The 21,963-nt window shown below is 43.0% G+C and overlaps 1 protein-coding gene across 3 annotated transcripts in view; it reads left to right on the plus strand.

Annotated features, from left to right (window-relative positions):
• Positions 1 to 14,116, plus strand: part of COPS8 (COP9 signalosome subunit 8) — a 28,204-nt gene extending 14,088 nt beyond the window's left edge. Inside the window, exons 2-9 of one of the 3 annotated variants that reach the window (XM_026087832.1) lie at positions 3,167 to 3,267; positions 5,351 to 5,421; positions 6,742 to 6,790; positions 8,437 to 8,569; positions 9,577 to 9,684; positions 10,157 to 10,219; positions 11,360 to 11,401; positions 12,609 to 14,116. In XM_026087832.1, the coding sequence (XP_025943617.1) occupies positions 3,190 to 3,267; positions 5,351 to 5,421; positions 6,742 to 6,790; positions 8,437 to 8,569; positions 9,577 to 9,684; positions 10,157 to 10,219; positions 11,360 to 11,401; positions 12,609 to 12,688 (624 nt within the window). In that variant the 5' untranslated portion in view covers positions 3,167 to 3,189 and the 3' untranslated portion in view covers positions 12,689 to 14,116. Of the gene's footprint in view, positions 1 to 3,123; positions 3,268 to 5,350; positions 5,422 to 6,741; positions 6,791 to 8,436; positions 8,570 to 9,576; positions 9,685 to 10,156; positions 10,220 to 11,359; positions 11,402 to 12,608 lie in introns of those variants that run through there. The other 2 variants (XM_026087841.1, XM_026087851.1) reach the window with 2 other exon arrangements.
• The last annotated feature ends 7,847 nt before the right edge of the window (positions 14,117 to 21,963 follow it).

The following is a 21,963-nucleotide window of genomic DNA, read 5'->3' on the forward strand; positions in this document are numbered from 1 at the left end:
GCTCAGAGGGGAGGTTGCTCTCGCGAGCGCGGCAGCGGGTCAGCTCACCTGGAAGTTTGAAACGCAGCAACCGCCAGTAACCTCATAAAGATATATATTTTAAATATACATTACTGGCGCTCTCTATATATGCAATTGGACAAACGTATTCCTCCTGCTCCTTGCCCTCCCTTCCCACCGAAGACGTTTTAACAGCTTGAGTGATGTTGCTTTTACGATGCACAAGTCATTTTGCTAAACAGCATGATAAAAGTTTGTTCAGGCAGGAATTTCATTAACTCCAGGGTCCTTGGTACATTTAGCAGCATTGCTCTTGGCATGTAAAAATAATGGCTTCCATGGGCTGAAAYTTCCATTATTTTCCATCCGGTTTATTTAAAAGTCACTGGATGGGATATAAGAGGCCGCCAAACGATGAACCCGCTGTTGTTTCTTATTATTTGTTGCTGCGCCCAGATGTTCTGGGTTTCAGGGTTCCCGAAGAGCACGTCGGGGTGCCGCAGGAGGAAACGCGTCGCGTAAAACAGCCGCTAGTTCTGATTTGTGTCCTCGCTAGAAGTCAGACGACGGATACTCGCAAACGGGATGAAACGCAGGCAGACGCATCCAGCCCGGAGGCGAGCTGCTGCCGGAGCCTCCGCCGAGCGCTCCGCAAAGGCGGCCGTTCCCGCTTCGTGCGGGGGGGAACCGAGGCGCGGGGAGGCGTGGCGTCCCGACGGATCCAGGCACGGCCTCCTCGTTCCGGCCTCCGCGGAGGCGTTTGCATGCAGAGCACTGGAGCGTCGCTTCTAGCGACGCGGACGGCGAGGCCGGGAGTCGGGACGCGGCGGCGGGCCGGGCGGTCCCGTTTAAAGACGCCTGTGACGCCGGGTGCTTCGGCGCCGTCCCACAGCAGGCCTCGCTAAACGTGAATTAAGACATGCCGGCTCCGCTATTGCTCCGCTGTCGTGTTTCGCGGTGGCGAAACACGGAGCGACACGGAGAAAGCCTTTCGCTAGCGGCGAAATCGGAAGAAGGTGGGAGAGCGGCTATTTAGCGATCATTTACTGATATCGTTTTCCTGCATTGAGTTTTCACTTAAAGGCTTTTCGAGGTCGTTAAATAAATGTCACGGGAACTCCGCGAGGTGGCAAATAATTACCGCTGACGGGAGGGCTGAAATGAGTGCGAGCACTTGCAAAGAAAATATTTTGCAAAGGAAGCGCCGCTGCGATCTGCCCTGGGAGACGAAGCGAGGCGAAAGAGGGCAACTTTCTGTTTCATTCTGAATGGATGTTTTCCGCTCGCGTTGCTTTCTGGAAGCTCTCGCCAAACAAAACAGAACGAAACATGTCAGCAGAAATGCTTYCATCGAATAGTAATTCTGCTTGAAAATTTCGAGCAGATGGGAAAAAAAAAAGGGGGGGGGTTATTTTGCCTCAGTTTCCCCTTCGGCCGATCGCTGACAGCAACAGCCGCCTCTCTCGGCTCCGACCGCGCTCTCAGCCCGGAGCGGGCCGTGCAAGCGCGGCGACTTCTACGAGCGATGCCGACGGCCTGGCGAGGTTTTACCAAACACGGAGGTTTTTTCCGCCTGGCTATGTCCTGGCTGTGACCCAGGCGTGCTGCTAATCCAGAGAGGAAAGGGAAGCGTGCCCCCAAACGCCCCGTGCTGGGCCAGGACCCCCCCGAGCTCCGGGTCCTGCCGGCCGCTGGGATTTCCGAGCGAGGGAGCAGCGTCGGGGAAGGTGGAGCGAGGAGGAGAGCTATTGCGTTGATCAAAGACACCGAAGGTCTTCGCCAGGGAGGATGAAAATGTGCCAAGAAGGAGAAGCGCCGGGCCTAGGAGCCGGGATCGCTCACATGGGGAGAAGAGGAACGTGGCCGCGGATCCCCTGGAACGAAGCAAAAACAGGAAAACGCACAGACATGCCTAGAAAGTCGTAAAAACAAAGTGTAGGTTAAATACACGCAGGGTCGCCTTCTCCCTTCGCGGGTTAGGAAAGGGCAGTCCCTGCCTCCGGAGCTCCCGGCAGACGCCACCGCTCCTGCTTTTTCCCGGGGAGAAAAGCAGAGGTGGATCAGGGGGCGACAGAAGGGGCCGTCGGAGGCGCGGGGCCGAGCGGACGCAGGCAGCCCGCTCCGAAAGGACGGCCGCGGGGGCGACGTCACCGCCGGCACCGCAGAGCCCTGCGTCGGTCCTTTCCCCAGCGCGGCCCGCGCTGCCTGGCTAATGGGAAAAAASCAAAGCTTTGATGGGATGGAAGGAAATTCCGTATTTGGATATATTCTCTGCTCGGGTCGGCCGCAGCTAATATAAATTGGGTCGCTCGGAAGTTTGGGAAGGGTGTGGAGAACTTAAACTTGACCCCTGGCCGCCGTTTCCTTAACCTTTATGTTAAATTAACTTTCCTGTTGTTCCATATCGCCGCGTTACATCTCCTTTTTCCTGGAACGGCCTCTTTGTTCCCCTTAATGGTTTTTTTGTTCCCCTTAAAAGCTTTTGAAGCAGATAGATAAGCAAGGGAAACCTGTAATCACCTTTGCGGAGCTTCAGCTCAGCGGCAGCGCCCGAAAACAACGGGGAAAGCAAAGCCGATTCTCCAGCGGGCCGGATTTTCCAGCTAGCGGAGATCCTGGCACAGGAGGGACCATGGTGCGCTGCCTGGGAAGCACCGTGCCCCGGTGGGGGCAGCGGGTGCCCCGGGCCTATATATATAAAAATAAAAATTATATATAAATATATATATTATTATTATTTATATTTATAATATATTTATATTATATATAAATTATTATTAATTTATATAAATATAAATTTAAAAAGGATGTGGGACATGTGCGCTATCCACCRGGTAATACGTGGTGTGATATAAAATAGGGAAATTAAACGCAGATCTGTTCCTTGCGTACAAACATACAGAAATAATGAGGGAAAAAAAAGAGTTCCTGCCTCGCCTCTCGCCCCGCCTCTCGCCCCGCCCCCGCCGCCTTGGCCACGCCCTCATGCCACGCCCCCTCCCGCCCAGCCGCCTCGGAGCCCCTCCCCGCCCCGAAGTCCTCCAGAGTATAGGAGGGGGAGGCTAGAGCGGCGTGCGCGCGTAAAGAGCGGAAGTACGCGTTGCCGTGAGACGGAAGTGGCGTGCAGGCGCGGTCGCCGCTGGAGAGGAGGCGGTTTCGGCCGGAGCGGCGGCGCGCCGTGGGGGGAAGATGCCCGTAGCGGTGATGGCAGAGAACTCCTTCAGCTTCAAGAAGCTCCTGGAGCAGTGCGAGACGCAGGAGCTCGAGGTACCGCCGGAGCGGAGGCCCCATGGGGGGGGCGCCGTGCATGCGCAGGGCGCCGCGGCCGCGGCGGGGGGGGGCCGGGCCCGGGGCTGCGGCAGCTCCGCGGCCGGGGGCGCCTCGCCGAGGCCGGCGGGGCTGCGGGGCTTGGGAGCGCGAGCTCACGAGTCCGGGTGCCGCCGTGTCGGCTGCTGAGTGTCATTGCTAGGTCGTATCCTAGAACCGCGCTCGAGCAGGCTTCCAGCGCTTCCTTTGGTTTTCTGAATGCGAGCGTTGTGCGCCCCGAGGCAGAGGTTTGAAGGAAGGGGAGAAATGAGCGTTTCTCTCCGTTTCCCTCTRTTCTTTAGTGCTTCTGGCTTTAAATCTTGTTGCCCTAGCAACTGAAGGCAGAGAGGTGATCCAGTACCTGTTTGCTTGTCACAGTTGACCTTGAAGTTGTGCAGTCTGGTGTTACCAAGCAGAGCAGTTTTATGCTGCAAAACATTTCCTTTAAATGGAAGGAGCTGCTACTTATGGATCTTCATCATGGTGCTTTAACTGAGGAAAAACTTTAGCCTCCATTTTCTGTTTCTCTGCTGGACCCAAGGTACCACTCACACTCCCAGCATGATGCTGCAGCTTCTTGATGTGCCCAGCATCCTGTAGAGTTGGATTATAGAGTCGGGACTGACTGCTGTGCTGCAAACATGAGTTATACCACYAGCTCCAGTGACGGGGAGACACTGTTTGGACTCGATTTTTTAATAGCTTTGTGTGCCTTTTTGGACCCTGCAGAGTGGAGGGGGGGTTGTATCAGCCCAGCACACTGAGTTTGGAGTAGCAGGAATGGAGTCCAGAAGGCTTTAGCTTTGCTTTTGCGGCTCTCTGAGACAGTTTGACGTCCCTCCCTGACTTCCTCGCTCCAGAGTGTCTTKTTGGATCTCAGTGGATCCCTGGGAGCTGTTATAAAGCACTTGAACCTAAGTTGTGTTATGCTCAAGGCTTCTGTTGTGTCTGTCAGCAGAGCCTCCCGGAGTAAATGACAACAGATGCACTCATCCTTCCTGCCTTTTTTCGCTTAGGAGTGAGCTAGCTCTGTTTCTGCTTCCTTCAGCAAGGCTGCAGGTGAATGGGGTGTTCTGACTGTTTGGGTGGTTCCATCTGCTCCCGCTAGTCCTCTGGCAGAAAAACTGGTGAATTTTCTTTGGTTTGCCACAGAGAAACACCAGAGGTGGATTTGCACAGTTCAAGCAGGTGGTATTAATTGACCTGGCTTTGTTTTTACCAGAAGTAATCTAGGGAACATTTGCTGAAAATGTTATATTTGTAGGTTGGTGAAAAGTCCTGGAAAAAGGGTGAGAAGAATAGTTGTGGATGATATCAATGACACAGCTAATCACCTGCTTTTGGCTTAGATGAGCCTATAAATCTCACACATAATTAAATCAAATAGCTGTATAATTGGTTTCCTGTGAATGCTTGCTGCATTCTATGATAAATTGCTGAAAGCTTATTGGAAATCTTTTCAGCTTTTAAATAATTATAGACTTTTAACATTTTATAACTGTATTATAATTCTTTTTTGCTACTTGTATGATTTGGGAGGCCTGCTGAAGTGTGGCAAGTGTCAGAGCTCAGTCTGGATTGTTTTAGGAAGGGCAATTCAAGTGAGCAAAAAAATTTTACTCTTGTGGAGTGCTCTGAAATGAACTGGAGTCAAGTTCAGCTCAAGACAGCTAAAATCATGAGTGCCTAGATACATCTGGTAGTGAGGAGCTGTAAGTGAGTTAATCACTTTCCTGAGCATGAGCTAGAACATTAGTATAATGAAAGATACTGTTTTATTTTACTTGTGCAGAAAACTTAATTAAGCTTTCTAAGGAAAACTTCTGGCTTGTGCAAGTTACTCTTCATCTTAAGATGCAACTGTATTAATGTAATATCGCAATTCTGACAATTTGTCTGTGGCCATTATCCGATGTGGAAAACAGCAAATGTCTTGTGTTCTTTTTTCATTAGACACTTGATACTTTGATTAGAGACTTGATGTATTTCTTAAGATGCCTTGCTTTTAAAATATGTAACCAAATTATTTGTACTTGCTTTTAAGGCCCCCGGAGGAATTGCAACGCCCCTTGTTTATGGCCAACTTCTAGCTTTGTACTTGTTGCATAATGACATGTAAGTGGCTTTTATGAATATTTAACTTCAGATGCTGAACAATTTGTTGCTATTGGGCTGATCACTAGAGTTCTGGCAGCTCTAGGTCCGTCTGTGTGACTAACAAAGTGCACGTAGGCAATATTGTGTAAAAATGAACTTGGGTAGAAACCAACTGTAAGTCTCTCTCTCTCCCCTTTTTATGTCAGGATAAGTATCCTCCTTTTTTGCTCTTGCCTATGCTTTCTAAGCCTAGGGAAACAGACTTTAGGAAGGAGGCTATTGAAGCAGTGAAATTGGCTTTTGTGGAAAGCGTTGAATGCTTCCATGTTTTGCTTTGTAACTTTTTAAGACTGCATTTGTTTCGAGTATGACTGCATGCTGCTGTTTGTCACTAAAGGTGCTGTGGGATAACTTTAAACTTTCAGTGTTAAACATGAGGGACACTGGTGGTTTAAATGAGCTAAATTACCATCTCTGAGTGGAGTTGTAATCCTTTAAATTCAGTCTGGTGGATTATTACCATGTCCGTGTGTGAACTTGATTCTTTCCTTTTAAAACTTTTGAGAACGTTGATTAGTTATTGAGGCAGGGTAAATGATGCTGCCATGTTTGATTATAAGGCCAAAGCAAGCATTGGTGTTGGGGTTCTAAGATCTGAGTGTTTTCTTGCGTTGTAGGTCTATGTTGCATGGCAAGCTCCACCGAGTGCTGATGTTAGGTTTAATACAGATAACCTTGGTTGAAATGAAGCTTGATCTAGAGTTGTATGTTTGTGCTTTAATTAAAAGCAGCGAGTCTCATTCTCTGTTTTGCATTTTAAGTTTTACTGAGAATTTCTAAACATTTTCATTTTAGATTTCTGCAGCTGTGCTATGGAGATTGACTAAATCATTTTAATGTGTGTCTGAGAATCTATAAGGCATGGGAGGGAGCTTGGCCTGGAGGAATATGCACAAAGTAGTTTAAATGACTACTGATGCTATAAAATATAATTTTTACATGTGTTCGTCAAATATGCAGCTGCTCTGAAACAGTAAAACTGTAAAATTAACTTTTGTGAAATGTTGTTAAGGACTGTAACAATAGAAACATGAAAAACACTTATTGAACTGGTATTATGGGAGGCAGTTAAAGATCTATTTGTTTGCTATGGCAGCCATGTCTATTTGAAAATAACTTAGTTTTTTCTACTTTATTAGACATAGAAGGAAGATTTTTTTAAAGCACCTGGCATGTGTAGCTCCAAATTAGTTATTATAGCATCTGAACAAACCTTTTGAAGGCTCTTTGCAGCAAGCATTTGGTTACCGAGAAATACTTTATTTTTTTTTTTTTTAGGAATAATGCACGATATCTTTGGAAAAGAATCCCTCCTGCTATTAAATCTGTGAGTACTTGGTAAAATGCCATTTGAATGATACAAAAACTATTTCTCATAAGCTTGCAAATGATTTTTTTTTTTTTTTTTTCCCCCCCCAAGGATTGTGGTTGGTCAGTAGCTTTGGGCTCGGTGCTGCGCTATAAACCGCTTGCCCAGCAGATGGCACGCTGGTCTTTCTGACTAAGATATGTTTGATGCAGTCGGTGTTAGCTCTTTTCCTTCCCAAATAATCTGGTAAAATAGAATACAGTAAATCAGTGAAGCTCTTACTGGAAAGCCTCATGATAGTGTAGTTGGCTGAAGGGAGAAAATGGCTCTATTTGGAATTTCTGTCCCTGAGATAGGGCTACATTCCAGTCTAATATCAAATGAAGGTGCAAAATAGCCAGTGCGGTGGAAAGAAACTTCAGATAAGTTACAACTTGAAATTAATTGACTTTTTAAGGCACTTTGTTTTGCATTGCTGAGTCCATGGTATGGTTTTGAGTTACTTCTTATTTGGATCAAAGGTGCATTTTGGATTTAAGATAATTTTACCAGAAACGCTTCCAGACCTAACTGTTTTTAGGCTTTTTTTTAGTTTGAGATTTATCTGAAGAGACAGTTGAGGAGGAGGCCAGATGTTCTGCACGGGAACAAAAATACTCTGTAGTAAGACATCTCGGGGCCAAGGTGAGATAGCTCAGGATGAGTTTTCTTTCAAGCAAAAAGTAAATAGGTCAGCTGAGTCAGTAGTCAACTGGACCAAATTTTATTTGGGCTGCATCAGCAACCTGCTACACTTGTTGCACAGCAGTATTCTGTGAATAAGCAACCTTTTTCTTAGGTGTAGCTTGCATTTCATGTGGAGCCTCGTTCTTGGCAGGGGAAACATGTACGCTGATATTCTGTGGGTTATTCGGGAGGGAGTGGTGTGTAGTATTTTGTGCATGTGTGTCAGCGAACCTTCTGCTAATCAAGTCAATGAGTAGTATAAGTCTTAACTTCTTTTGGGCCTGGAACAGAATTGGCTGTCCTCACAACTGAAAATACTGCTTCATTAAGACTGGTGTTTGGTTGCTGTTCTCGTACTGTCATTTGGTCAGCTAGTCCCTAGAACAACGTGCAGCAAAGCAGAACGAGCTCTTAAAACTAGCAGTGGCAGAACAGTTACAGCGCGAGTGTGGCACGTCACTGAATGAGACACGTTGCCAAGCGTTCTGGTATTTCAAGCTGGAAGCTCTCTTCGCTGTGCAAATAGCCGCTGTGTTACGAGGCGTAAAGCCTCCGCTTTGCGAGACGCTTGCCCATCAGTAGGAAGCGAGCCGTGCCTGTCTTTTTGCAACGCCAGCACGCAGCCTGAATGCCCGTTGTCCTCTGTGGCTGTTGTAGCTGGGGTGCCAGCCTGCGTTGGCGCAGCTGCCATGCGAGCAGACTTCCCTTAAACTCCGCTTACGTGGGTGATAAGTTCTGGCAGAAGGGTGGAACAGGGAGCTCGCAGCACTGATAGCTGCTAGAGCAAGATTTCCCAGAGCTTGTCTGTTCATCTTTACAGGTACTGTGCTACCTGCTTGCAGCGGGGGAGAGGACGGGGAGTAGAAATGGGTTTCTACAGAATAGTCCCGGGAAAGAACACACAATTCTGGATTAACTGCTTGTTTTTTCCACTATAGGCAAATGCTGAACTCGGTGCAGTTTGGTCAGTAGGACAAAGAATCTGGCAGAGGGACTTCCCAGGAATCTATACGACAATCGCGGCGCATCAGTGGTCCGAGACTATTCAACCCATCATGGAAGCGCTTAGAGGTACAAGCTGAACCCCTGTAGCTAGCATGGGGTTGTGTGTTGCCCGAAGTTATTTCTGCGTGCTCTGGAGAAACTGCTGCTTGGTATTAAGGATAAAAGTCACCAGGAAGATTGTTGCCAAGTCTTGCAGGTTTTTCCTGAAGGATTTTAGGTATCGAATGTAAATAAAAGCTCATTACAAAAATTAGCAAGAATAAACTGAAAAGCTTTTAGTAGTGCATATGTGATTGCATATCCTTTCGTATTGTAATTTTATGTCTAATATATTTGATTCTGTAATACCAAAATAGATTATTGTTATCCAATTTTTAAACGGGAGTCGAGGGAATTTGGTTTGGCATTTCCAAAAGTTGTATCAATTACTGAAGTCTAATTCTTTCAGTTTGACTTTAGACTAGTTTTTGTAGTTAGCGTGTAACAGTAACATGCAAATAAAATCTTTTCACTACTAGAGGGCGCTGGAGACTGCAGAAAAAAGCCTTATAAGCTATCTTGCAATAACAATAAATTCTGTATAGCTTGGTTTAAGAAAAAAACTGATTTGCAGATGCTCTGGTGTCAAAGCAGCCGTGGTGAAAAAAGGCATGAATAGTCGCTGTGAACTACAATTGCTTTTTTTCATTAATTCTTATGGTTCTGAACGGCTGCAGAAGTACAAGCTTTTTTCAGGATCTTACTCGAGTGGAGAGTGCTGCCAAAGCAGTGTTTCCCAAGTTGTGGTTTACGTATTGGCGGTAGTACCAAGCTGCTGCAAACTGTGCTTGGAAGCCAACCGCTGCCTCGGAGCGGGGGGTCGTCCTGGCGTAGAGCAAGCTGTTGTCTCTGGCTGTGACAGTTAAACGAATTGTGGGGAGGGGGGGGAACTCCTGGTCTAAAGTCTTAACTTTAAGGTCAGTAGCGGCTTTTCAAACTGATTTTTGTGCTGTTTAAACTGGAAACGTTTTCTCAGGCTTCTTCCTAGTTATAGAGATCATGCTACTGTGTGTTTACAGTGTTTTTCTTCTTAGATGCAACTAGGAGACGAGCCTTTGGACTGGTTTCTCAGGCATATACCTCAATAGTTGCAGACGATTTTGCAGCCTTTGTTGGGCTTCCTGTAGAAGAAGCTGTGAAAGGTATTTTGCATTTCTTCATTGAGTAATTATTTTTCTACAGGTTGAGATGAAAGGTGTAGCTGTGAGTGATCGTAAAAAGAAACATATACAAATTCTGAGACTATTATGAAGAGAAATGATGGGGCAGTGAATAGAGATAAATGGCTTAATTTTGGATGAGTGTTGGATTTGATTATTTGCCAATACTTACCACTGTGTATAATCTCTTTCTATATGTAAAAGTGTTAAGAAATTCAGCAATGAGAAAAGTAAAGATTTGTTTGAATTGGTCTTACATGCTATTACTTCCATGAGCTTCATTATTTAACTGAATGTATAAATGCTTATAAGAAAAACCTTCTGAAGTTGTGGCATATAGGCAGTGTACTGAGATACTTTTCTACTGGTCTTAATATACATCTTTATTTTTGCATTTCTAGCAAACGTGTAAGAGATCAGTTTGTTCTTACAAATGTAAAAAATGCCTTTCCAGGTGTATTGGAACAGGGCTGGCAAGCAGACTCTTCAACTCGTATGGTAATGCCTAAAAAGCCTGGTAGGTGGAGCTGTTATTTCATGATAAATTGAATTTGGCATTTTCTAATAATTGTGTTAGTTTAATCAAAATTATACTTAATACTTTTTTAGTTACTCTTATGCATAGTTATGCAGCTGTTAAACATGGAATGCTTATGAAATGTGAGAAATACAAATTTTAATTTGGTGTTACAAGCATTATGGATTAAACCAAATCCCCATATTAACATTTTAAACAAAAGCAGACAGGATATGTTATAACTTCTGCTGCTCCTCCTCTGCTGCTGGCTCTGATTCAGTGGAACAGAAGTTGGATGACCTCAAATGACATATCTGAATTTAATAAAGATGAGTAAAAAGTGCCATTTTGAACCTGCGAACTTTTTCAGGAGAAGTTGAATTTCTGAGTAGGGATCTAGGGGATCTTTCTGTGTTCTGGAGAGCTTAAGTTGGTATAATTTCCTTTGCTTTTTAAAATTCATTTTACTGAATCTTTTTTTAATTGTCATGGGGGTGATGAAAGAATCTGTTCCTGCAAAGTTCAGCCTGGAAAGTGCAATATCTATGGCTTTTTTTGAGGTAAAAAGGAAAATGTTAAGCAGTGAAGGCAGAAATGAAATGACCGTCCTTAAATTCCACAGTAAAGCTCTGGAAGGAGGAGCCAGGCTATCCTTCATCCAAAAGTGCAATATCTATTAGGCTAGAAAAAAAAATCTATTGTTTGTGTGGGCAGACCTCTTAGGTTTTCAGAGCCCAGAACATCATATTAAACATGCTCCAGGCAAGGTGCTGAAATTCATTTCTCAGGGGTGTGTTACCAACTGAAGGTCTGAGCTTTTGCTGCTGATCAGCTTTTTCATAAACCGGTTGCAAAATATGCTGTGCTTACAAGTACTTAGCGCTAATTACATTTATTTATTTTCCAAAAGTGGATGGAAGAACTATCACTGAAACAAATGAAGGAGGCAGGAGGTCTTTTTTTATTCTGAAGCTGCATGTCTGACTTTCTAAGCCTTCAGTTTTCCTTGCTTGTTTTAACTATGAAGCAAAGCATGGCTTGAGCAGGCTTAATTTTAAATAGCTTGTTAGTTCTGGTGTGGTGTATATAAATGTTTAAAACTGGTCCACTGGGCTAATTTCTATTGTATTTTTTCTTCAGGTGTACAGGAAGCTTGCTTTAACAGATTTATTCCTTCATCAGGTATTTCCTGTTTATATATAAATCTACTCGCATGCATCTGAACCTTGCATGACTCAAATATAAACAAAACTTTACCAACACTACAAAGTAAGAAGTGGGGCCTAGAGAAATAGGTCATTCCCCCCGGCACAAAAAAAGCCTTGGTCAGGTGCTACTTAAAACTTGCTTCTTCCTCAGTCGTCTTTCTCCCCACAGATACGAATCTGCCCAAGAGTCCCAGGTTCTTAGGTGGAGTGGGGAGCAGGTCCCAAAGCAGGGGCAGGCAGTCTCTGGAAACAAAAAGGTTTTTGGCTAAAACATCTGTCTTGGAGGCAAATTTTTCACAAAGCAACTCTGAGTAGGTTTCATTGCTTTTGTGTGATGTTGAATTTCTGAAGTTTTCCCTGTAAAAGAAAGCAATCTTCTGCTTTGCCCACTCTTCCTCAGAGCTCAGCCATAGGTTAAGCTGTAATATTTTCTCACGCTGACACTCAAAACTCTGTAGTCTCCAGGTGTCAGAGTAAGATAGCGACAGTAGCTCTGAATTGGTGGTTTGCAGTGTCTAATACAGTTGCCAAGAGTGTCTTGCATCCACACGAGCCTTAATTCCTTCCAAGCTGTTTTGAAGAGCCAGGGTTTTGCTTTTTGAAATCATTCTTCTAATTGTCAGCTTTCTCCTATCTTTCATGTTCTTGGAGTGCATTTAGTTTAACTAGATTAGCTAATCCTGGATATTAAAGCCTGTCCTCTTTCCAGGAAGAGTGGAAAAAAACCATAATTTTCCTCCTATTTTTTTGTTTCTGATTTTAGTTCCCGATTTATCTCCCTGTTATGATAGTCACTTGTCTCACAACCTGTCCTTCAGGTCTCAGGTTAGCCGTCATTCATATAAGGCTCTGCACATACACTGCTTTCTCCTGCAACCCCTGCAGTGTGTTCTGCTGTGTTTTGTTAGTCAGATAACCTGGTAGATATATTTATTTTCAGTGTGGGAACTTTATGGGAAGGCACAACAGAAGAGCTCCAGGAGCTTTTTTTGTTGAGTTGAGAAGCTATCAGTATTCATTATTTACAAGTGCTCCTTGTAATACAGACCCCATCTCTTCCAGTATAAGACTGGTAAATAGTCTGATGCATTTATTTTTTTCACTACTGTTTCGATGGGTGGTGTTAGGGACTGATTTGCTTTCTTAATTTCATTCACGTTACGTGTTTGTTTTCTTTGTAGAACCTGCTCCGGTCCCACCAATTCCAAATGAACAACAGTTGGCCAGATTGACTGACTATGTGGCTTTTCTTGAAAACTGAATACCCTGCTCCTGTGTTCAGAACAACTTGGGAATCCTGTGTACTGACAGTTCTAGAAATCTGAGACTTATTTTATTTCTGTTAAATGTTGCAGCATCCCCTATTGAAATGTGTAAAGTATACAGTGTATATTATCCCAGTTTTTGTTTTGCCAAAGCCAAGCTAGCAGTTGAAACAATCCTTTGACTCCTGTAATATTTATTCAGTAGGTACACAGCAGTATTACTTGGTAAGTTTTTTTTATTGACTTGTAGCCAAGAGAGGCAGGACTTTTTTCAACTGTGTTACAAATGCAGAAGGAAAAATTCAGTACTGAAGCGGGTTAACTGTGTTGAGGGATTTGTGCTAGTGGATTACATGCTTCTATTGCAAGTACTGCAGTGCTTATCACAGATCGGTTGCATCTTGAACTTAAATGCCAGGAGGGGAAGACTGCCCTACCTGTATTTGTAGAGAGAAAGCATTGTGATGAAACAACTTAAATAAGAAACCAATTTACAGGAACTTTTTTGCAAGTCTTTTTGTGGCATTTTGATAATTTTCTTGCTTGTTTTTTCTAGATTGTTAAATCTCCCTCCTTGTTTTGATTGACGTGAGAAAAAATTTCTTGTCAGGCATATTTTTTGCAGCACGACATTGTATGTGGGGCATCTAAAGGATAAGTTTTGAAGCCATTTCGGAAAAGCAAATGTTCACTTTGAGGAAGCATTTTTATTATTGGAAGGCTTTATTTTTGAGTGATTGCATGTTGGACAGCAGATAGTTTGCTTGGTAACCTTACCCCTTTTTAAAGGCTGTCATGTCATGGTTCTCTTCAGTGCTCTGGGCCGGGGTCTACTGGAAGCAGCTCTTGTCCGTCTTGACTTTCTGGATTGCCTCTGCAGTCGTTGGGAAGGAATTTAAAAATTAGAGTAGGTGTCCCTGAGTAGAGGCCAAGCAGGATGAAGATATTTTATGCCGCAATGTCCATTTGAGGAGTAAATTTCCTATACCACAGCACTGCTGTAATAATCTTTGAGTTCAGAGAGGACTTCAGAAGCAGAAGGAAGATGACTTATATTCCCAGACTTCTTTTGGTAAAAAGACTCTGGGAAAATAGTGGCGTTTTAAAGGGCAGTGCTTGCCTTCGCTGGCCTCTCCCCCTTCACTTTGCTTTTCAACACAATATTTGGTGGCTTGTCGTTGAAGATGTCGGGCGTGCTGTCTGTTGCGATGGTTTTTCCGGTGTGCACTACCTACTGTACATTCTCTCGCTGGGGGATGTGTTAGTGAGGAGGAAGTCTAAACTGTGCACTGCTGCTTTGAAAGCTCCCTTTATATGTAAGCGTTTACTGAAAATGATTATTTATTTGAAACCCACCTAGTCTTGGACTTCTAAATATGATGCAAATTCATCTTCAGTGATATTAAAGAACACGTTTACACTGACCTTGTGTACTTGATTTTTAATCTTCCTCAGAGTACGGTTGTTCCAGTTTGGCTAGTTTCTTAATGGATTCTCTTACTGGTCTAATTTGGGCTGGTTAAATATTAGTGCGCTACTGTATGCCTAGAGAGGTATTTAAAGCAGCTGCATGTGCAGAGAATGTATGAGTTGTATTTAAAAAAAGTTGGTATCATTCAGGAGTTTTGTAGGTTATTGAAAGGCATAAAGTGTTTGAACTAAGGACGTTTCCCCTTTCTGCGTATGTGTTATGCAAGTCTCGTGGGTTCTCACAGCACACACGAGCAGCCCTGCTTGCAACAATGAAGATTAGACTTGGTTAAAGGATAACCACTTCCACTTAAATGGCGTTAGGAGAGGAACAATGCGGACATCGGTATTCTGTGACTCAAATACTGTAGTTTGGGCCTTGTTATCTGTCCAATTTCAGCAGGTTCATCGTTTTGAGACACTATCTGGTCCACTGCAAAAATTCAGCTGGCTTTTAGCTTTGGCTACTGCTTTCTCATATCTTGCCCTGAATTCTGTTTCTAGCTATCCCATTCTGTTTCTTGTCTTGAATCTAAGCTACTCCAGGTTTTTTTCATCCTCGTTGTTCTTTGTGTGGTTTCAGGTTTACAAATATCCTTTTCTGAGCTGGGGTGCTTGTTACTGCTCTTACTGGTTGTGCAGTGGATGTAGCATGGCTTGGCACAGTGGCAGAAGGTTTTCTGTTTTCTTGATCCATCCTAGCGCTGGCTCTGTTCTAACAGCTCTTGAGCACAACCTTTTTCTCAGAGTGCTAGAGACAATGATTTCCATATCTCTCCTCAGCAGCTGATTAATGTGCATCATTACGTCTCTGTAATCAGGAATTTTTTCCTCCCTGGTTAGTGCTATGCATCCATGGATAATAACTGCATAGTGAAACAGCAGATGAAATTTGGTGTTTTAAGGTACTTCTACTGGTCTCTGCAATAAGACTTGCTTTTCACCTCTTGAATAGCTGTATAATCTTTAAATTATTGCCTTGCTAACCTAAATAACTTGATGAATTTTGAACATAACACATGTTATGGTAACTTATGGTAGCCTCCTCCATTATGAAAACTTTCTGCTACTAACCCTTTTTTGCCTTAGCCAGTCAGTCAGTCACTGATGTATGGAAAGACCTTCCATTTTAGTCTATTAGCTTGTACAGTTTTGAAAAAATCTGTTTTATATGAAGTAGACCACTTAATCCACACTTCCTCAAAAATACTTTTCTATGTAATTTTAGTATTTCTTCTCTTTACTAATGAAAACTTGTTCCCCTGTATAGATATTCGACAACCCTGTCTTGGTTTCAAGGTTTTAAATGGGCAGGTGAGGAGTAGGTTGAGTTTTTAGATTTGGTAAAGCAGTTAGAGGTATTAAATTTTGGAGAAGCAGGGATTTTGGAGCTGACTGGAATGCTGTGCTTTGTCTGAAAAAGGTGAATGGGACAACTTGCTGTACTGATGTTAATTTGAAGTACAACTGGAACAGGTCTTAATCTATTGCCCATGATACCGTTTAGTACAAATGGTTTTATAGAAAATACTGCTGCTAAGCCTGTCATGAGACCTTTAACCGACTTGTTTGACCTCTTATTGAGCTCTTAAAGTCAAGTTTCTAAATTTTTCTCAACGTGCTCTTAAAATTAGTGAGCTGTTTTATCACGCAGCTGACTTTATCAGTTGGTTCACAGTAACTATAAATAGGAAATTGTAATCTAGTGTGCACAGTGGACAGTTTGTTGTAGCTCCCTGTGGAGACTGTGATGCACTGTCCTGATTGATTTGGTTTGTGGACTTCACTGTGGCATAGATGACTCAAAATGGAAATGAGGGCCACCTCAAAGTACTATGAAATGATGGGCTTCTATTTTAAAATACTGGATCAAAAAGTTTGGTGTTACAGTAGATAACTAAGGGAATTCACAATTTGATTTAATGATTGAAGATAAATGTAGCCTTTCAATATTAGCAAGGGGTCAGTAGGTAGAAAGAAGGATGTTACTGTGTAGCATAGCGTCTAATAAAAGATTAAATTGACTAAACCATTCTCTGAATACTAGGAGAGAAATCTGTCCATAGAGCTGCTGTTTACCTAGAAAGCAAGGAATAACATGAGTTTGATAGCAAAGGCAGATGAGTTTGCTTCACTTAGAGGCAGTGAGTAGTCTTAACGCAGGAACTATTTTTGGACTTGCTCTAACTCAACTTATGGTCTTGAATCAGTGAGTATAGTTGAATACTATGGAAAAATGTAAGCAAAATCTTGTGACATGTGGCATTCTAAGTTTTTGTTTTAAAAAAAAAAAAAAGACCCTTTCTCTTCTGGCTTGAGAGACTATCTTGTGTTAAAACATTGCAGTCCCAAAAGGGTCAACTTCTGCTCAATGGAAATATTAGTCCATTTGTTGGAAATAAATGAACTGTGTTCAAGCATTCCAGTTTAGTCTTCCACTGCTTTGGCAAGTCTAGCATAGCTTTGTGCTTCCTTGTCCAGAGTAGAGCCCTGTCTCAGTAAACAGCTTATGTATATTAATTCCAAAAATGAGATCTTTTGCCATTTGTCTTCTTACCTGGACTGCTTTGACCTTATGCTTCAGCTCAGCAATGAGGAGGAAGTGCTTTGGCCATATTTGCTTTTAAAATGAAGTGGGAAATGTGTGTGTTGGAGTTGTTCCAAACAGTCTTTCGTCCTCAGTGCTGGAACTCAGGAGTGGGAGGACCTTTGGATTAAGAAACTATTAAGAATTCAATTGGGAAACAGATTCTTGATGGACTTGGGGGAAAAAAATTCCATTTGAATTTAGTGTTTTCTACTTTCATCTGCACCCCACATGTAATTCAGTATTGATTTCTTCACATCACATTAACCTCTCCTGCATAGGTCAGCAGTGGTCACTTAACCTCCAGTTCTGGTCTCTCCTGAATATGCTGTCTTCAGTTCAGAGGTAGGATACTATTTTGGTTAAAAAATATATATATATATATATATATATATATATATATATATATATATATATATGGCTTATGGAGGCAGAAGAGAAGAGTGTGCCTCCCTGCTGAAGAGCCTCATGGAAGCCTTCCCTGGACTTAACAAAGCTCAGCAGATTCTCCAGGATCTAATCAGAGTGCACTTGCAGGAAAAAGTCTTACTGTGGGCATTGCACAGGAGTGGCACTGACCTGGCTGTAGTCTGCCCAGGGTGTTTTGGTTGCTGCTGCAGATACCCCATTTAGCTGAGTCTTCTGTGTTTTGTAGTTTGAATTGGTTCTGTAAGCCAGTGAAGGTTTTTCAGCATTGCTCACCTACACCATATGTGCACTTACACTGCTACAGCTTCTGAGCACTGGAGAAGCTTTTTTAAGAATGAAAAGGGTGTCTGCTCAGCCTGGTGCTAATTATTCCTCAGGCAATGTGAAAGGGTTAATTGTGGTCCAAGTTTATTCAGGAGATTGGTCACTGTAACAGTCCAGGCCCAAGATGTATACCACTGTGCTTTGGGGATCTCATTAGCTTCTTTCTTCTCACCGTAAATCTCTTCCAGGGGACCTCTCAAATGAGTGCTGATGATTATTCAAGTTATTTATGAAAACTCTGCCTAGGCAAGGAGAGAGCTAATATGGAAATGTTATCATTGAGTCTATATTTCAGCTGCTTGAGGTGCATGTGCAGTAAGATGTCATGTAAGTAGGGGGAAATCTGGAAAAATACCTTGGGTGGGTAGTTTGTTCTGCCCGTGTCCTAACCTGCTGGAGTTGGCTGGGCCATCCTGCATGCAGCATGTTGGTATTTTCCCTCTGACCCAGGAAGGGCTCTGTCTGGGCTGCTTTGGCCCTTCAAGTTCAATAGCCACAGGCAATCCGAAGCCTCTTGCTGCCTGGAGTCTGGCTCCCAAGATTGAGAGAAGCTGTTCTGAAGCCTTTGTAAGGGGTCGGAAAATACTTATAATGCATGTTTGGTAATGTCCAAGAGTGACTAAAATATAAAAGCAAGAAGGGGCTTGCAGGAGTTTACTTGGAGTGGGCATAGCCTTGTGAAGACTAGGGCTTGTAAGACACTAAGTCCACAGCAAAACCTTCCTGTTCAGGTTCCAGTTGACCTCACTGATCTGTTCCAGTTTACTTCCTTAAATGCTCATTTTTTAATATGCAGTCTCCTGGAACTTTTTCTTAATGCAGTTAATGACTGGCAAGCTTCTTGCAGTCCATTTATGAAAGCTAAAATCAAAATCTGTTTGTTACAGTTCAGAGTATTTGTCTGTGTCAGAAATGATGGAAACTAAAAGCAAACAGATGTTCTACCGAGATGCCTCAAACTGCCTAAATGTTGAGGTAATAGTCTACTGTACTTTGACACCAGCTATCTTAAATCTGAGAAATGCTACTCAGTGCTGCTGCTGGGCCTTGTGGCTTTATGTTGGAGGTGGTGCACTGGGAAATGGTGTGAGTTGCCATTAGCCACCTTGCCCCTTCATCATTCCAGTGCTCTGAGGTTTTGTAGTTCCTTTAACTTGCACTGAGCACCTGCAGTCTGTGGTTAGCTGGAGACCCTTTCTTTAAAACAAAACAAAACAAAAAAAGCCCCCCCCAAACCCTTCCCTTTGCCAAGTGTTAAACAGCTCTCAAACAAAATAGGGTTTTGCAGTCAACTGCCAATGGAGCATGACAGCAAGTGAACAGCAAGGCAAATTACTCATTTGTGATGGGAATCAAACTCAAATATTTTAGATTCTCAGATCATACCAATTGGCCTGGGAAATCTCTGTTCAAGAGCAATTTTTGCCACTTTATCTACCTGTGTTGAATGATAGAAAGGAATGAGTGTTCCTGGCTTGACATCTTTAGGACAGATATTAAATGCTAGATTCTTCACTCTCCCAGCAAAGAACTCCATGTAGGATGCTAGCGCTGTGTGGCCCAACTCAGTGTAAATGAAGTGAGAGAACATGTTAAGCATTAGTGATCAGGATGCTTACAGTGGATTCTGAAGCATTACAGCAAACRTGGATATCTTCAGCTCTTGCATGTGTTCTGAGACTGAATAAAGGTACAAGTTTGGGAAGAAGTGAAGGTTTTAGCAGTAGGAACTCAATTTCTTCTGTGTGAGTCTTCTGTTATGCTAAGAAGTGATAGAATGAACAGTGCTGAATTAACAGTGCTGAACCATGACTAGTATCTCACTTTGTGTATTGTAACAGCTCATCAAAGCTGAGACTGGTGTAAAAGCATGTGATGAGAGTCCATCTGAGGTGAAAGGACTTGTAGATCACTGACTGAGAACAGGACTTGGCCTCTGATTCATAAGGTAGGGCACACTCCTGCATAGATATTCTAGGTCTGACAGATGTTTGAGGTATGAAATGTGTTTTATTGTCTTGTCTTTTCTGTGTGAACTTGAGCCTTCTCTGACTGGGGTAAAACATACCATCTCTGGCAGTGCTCTTTATTTTTAAGCTTCACAAACTCAGAGTGGGAATATGACACACATGCTTTCCCAGGCTAATTGGGATCTGTTTTTATACTTTGAGTGTATGAAACTTGTGAGGCTTAATGAAGTAGCATGCACAGTGAATGTCTAATGACATAACTTAAGCGTACAGCTAACAAAGGAAAGCATATTTAGTTCAAACATTTTATTCAAACTTATGCATATGATATTGTATTTTTAGCCTGTCAGTACAGTGCAGCTAGGAAAATGGACTATTCGGCTTACCTTCTCTTTAAGAGCTAATACTTGGAAACAACTGGTAACCTTTGGTATTTAATACTGGAAGCAAGGACACATAGTTGCACTTTGCATGTAAGGAGTGTATTTTTTAAAGTAGTTAACTGGATAAATATTAACTGCTCCTAGATATTTAATGCTTAGTGCTTTTTGTATGGTAAATCATAATGGCAGATGGGTTCATGTTGCACCTACTTGTGCCACTAACCTTAGCTGACACTTGAAAGTACACTACACCTCTGTGCAAGCATAGGTTTTTACAATGTTCTGAATAAGGCAAGGACTCACTGTAGAAAAATGGTGAAGGCTTATCAAATTGAAGTCCAGCAGCCCTCATCTGGTGCATCGGCAATGCTTGATCTTTTAGAGCTGGCTCTCAGGACTTAGCTGGCTCAAATCTGCTGGAATTTTCTATTTATTCAGTCTTTTAGACCTGTTCTAAGCCTGTGCTAAACTTTGGGAGCTGGGAAAACACTGGGGATAGACCTTTCTCCTGTGGAAAAAATGATCATGGTGCAGAAGAGCACCTGCTTGAGACTAACATGATCCACACAAAGGACATTGTTAATGTTCGCTCTACCTCTGCAAAGGCTAGGGGACAAGGAACAAGGACAAAACTTGCAAGTGCTTCTACACCAAAGTGAAAAATGCACAGTAACTGGACTGCTGGACATCAGGCAACCTCCCTGACATAACATGCTGGGATAACCAAGGCACTGTTGCTAGACTGAAAGCTGGAGTATGTACAGTTGGGATAACAAAGTATCACCGTATAAAAATACTGGCTGTGTTTTGGGATGGAATTTGCTATGGAATCACTGTGGTTGCATTTTTATTACTAGGATATTTGGGTTGTACCCTGGCCCAGATCAGCCTGGTAAGAGTGATTGGGACAGGTCGTAGTAGTGGGATATTTCAGCTACCTCATATAGACAGACCCCGATGCCTCACTGGGGCAAGATGTAGAGAGAATTTGAATGCAATGGTGATGCTGCCTAAAACAATAAGTGTTAGATGAGACTCTTGATTTGTTTTTGAGTGCTGCTCAGAACCTAGCTCAACAAATGCTAGCTAGAGAACTGCTCTATTATAGCTATCACAATATAATTAGGTTTGACAGTGTGGTAGGACAGCAGACCAAATAAATTCTCTGTATGGAAATTCCCTTTGGGGAAAGGGAGCTATGTAAAATGAGAGGCAACTAGTCTACAACCAAAAACTGCAAAAGGAACAGTCAGAAGGCAAGATGCCTACACACAACCTGTAGACTTAAAGCTTCTGCCTTTTAAGCCCAAGTAAAACATGCCTCACCGCAAGCAGAAGTGTAACACCCCTGCAGCGGCTTGATGGGAAAGCTGTGAGGTATTGTGGAGAAAAGACTGGCACTTAAAAAGCAGAAAGCTTGTGCAAACAGGGAGAAAAGAAAAGCCTGTAAAACATGGAAGATCGAATGTAAATAGGAAGTGAAAAAACAGTCAAAGAATGTCTTTTGAAGACTGATGGAACACAGTTCTTTAAATGTAATGCAAGTGGAATATCACTGACGGAATTGGTAGGACTGCTCTGTGATAAGGGGAAAAATGTCAGGAAAAACTCCATGACTTTGTATCAGTCTTTGCTGCTGAAGACATTGCACAAATCCCACCCTCTATATGTTCTTTGCGACAGGTAACTCAGAATAGCTAAATCAATTGGCAGGAAATATACAGGAAATATTAGACCCCATATACAAGCTAAATATCAGGAAGCTGCCAAAACCATGGTATTTGAGTGTCCTGAAGGAACTGGAAATTTGTAGGCAAATGGTGTCTACACTCCTATTAGAAGCAGCTGCTGTGCTGGAGGCCTGGTCCCTAGGGTGATCCTGGGAACTACAAACTGTCAGACATCTTTGTAGGGATAAAAGTCAGTAGTAAAGATGACAGACACTGAACACATGGATGAACACAGTCTGTTTGGAAAGAACTGTTATGGCTTCAGTAAAGAATCTTGTCTCATCTGCTGGTGCTCTGTGTCATTAGGCACAAAGATAAAAGGGAGCTAGTGGGATGTAATAGATATGGATTTTCAGAAAGCCTCTGACAGGATCCTGT

The sequence above is a fragment of the Apteryx rowi genome, unplaced genomic scaffold (genome assembly GCF_003343035.1).
Source record: "Apteryx rowi isolate R43461 unplaced genomic scaffold, aptRow1 scaffold_12, whole genome shotgun sequence".
In the NCBI taxonomy this organism is placed as follows: Eukaryota; Metazoa; Chordata; class Aves; order Apterygiformes; family Apterygidae; genus Apteryx; species Apteryx rowi.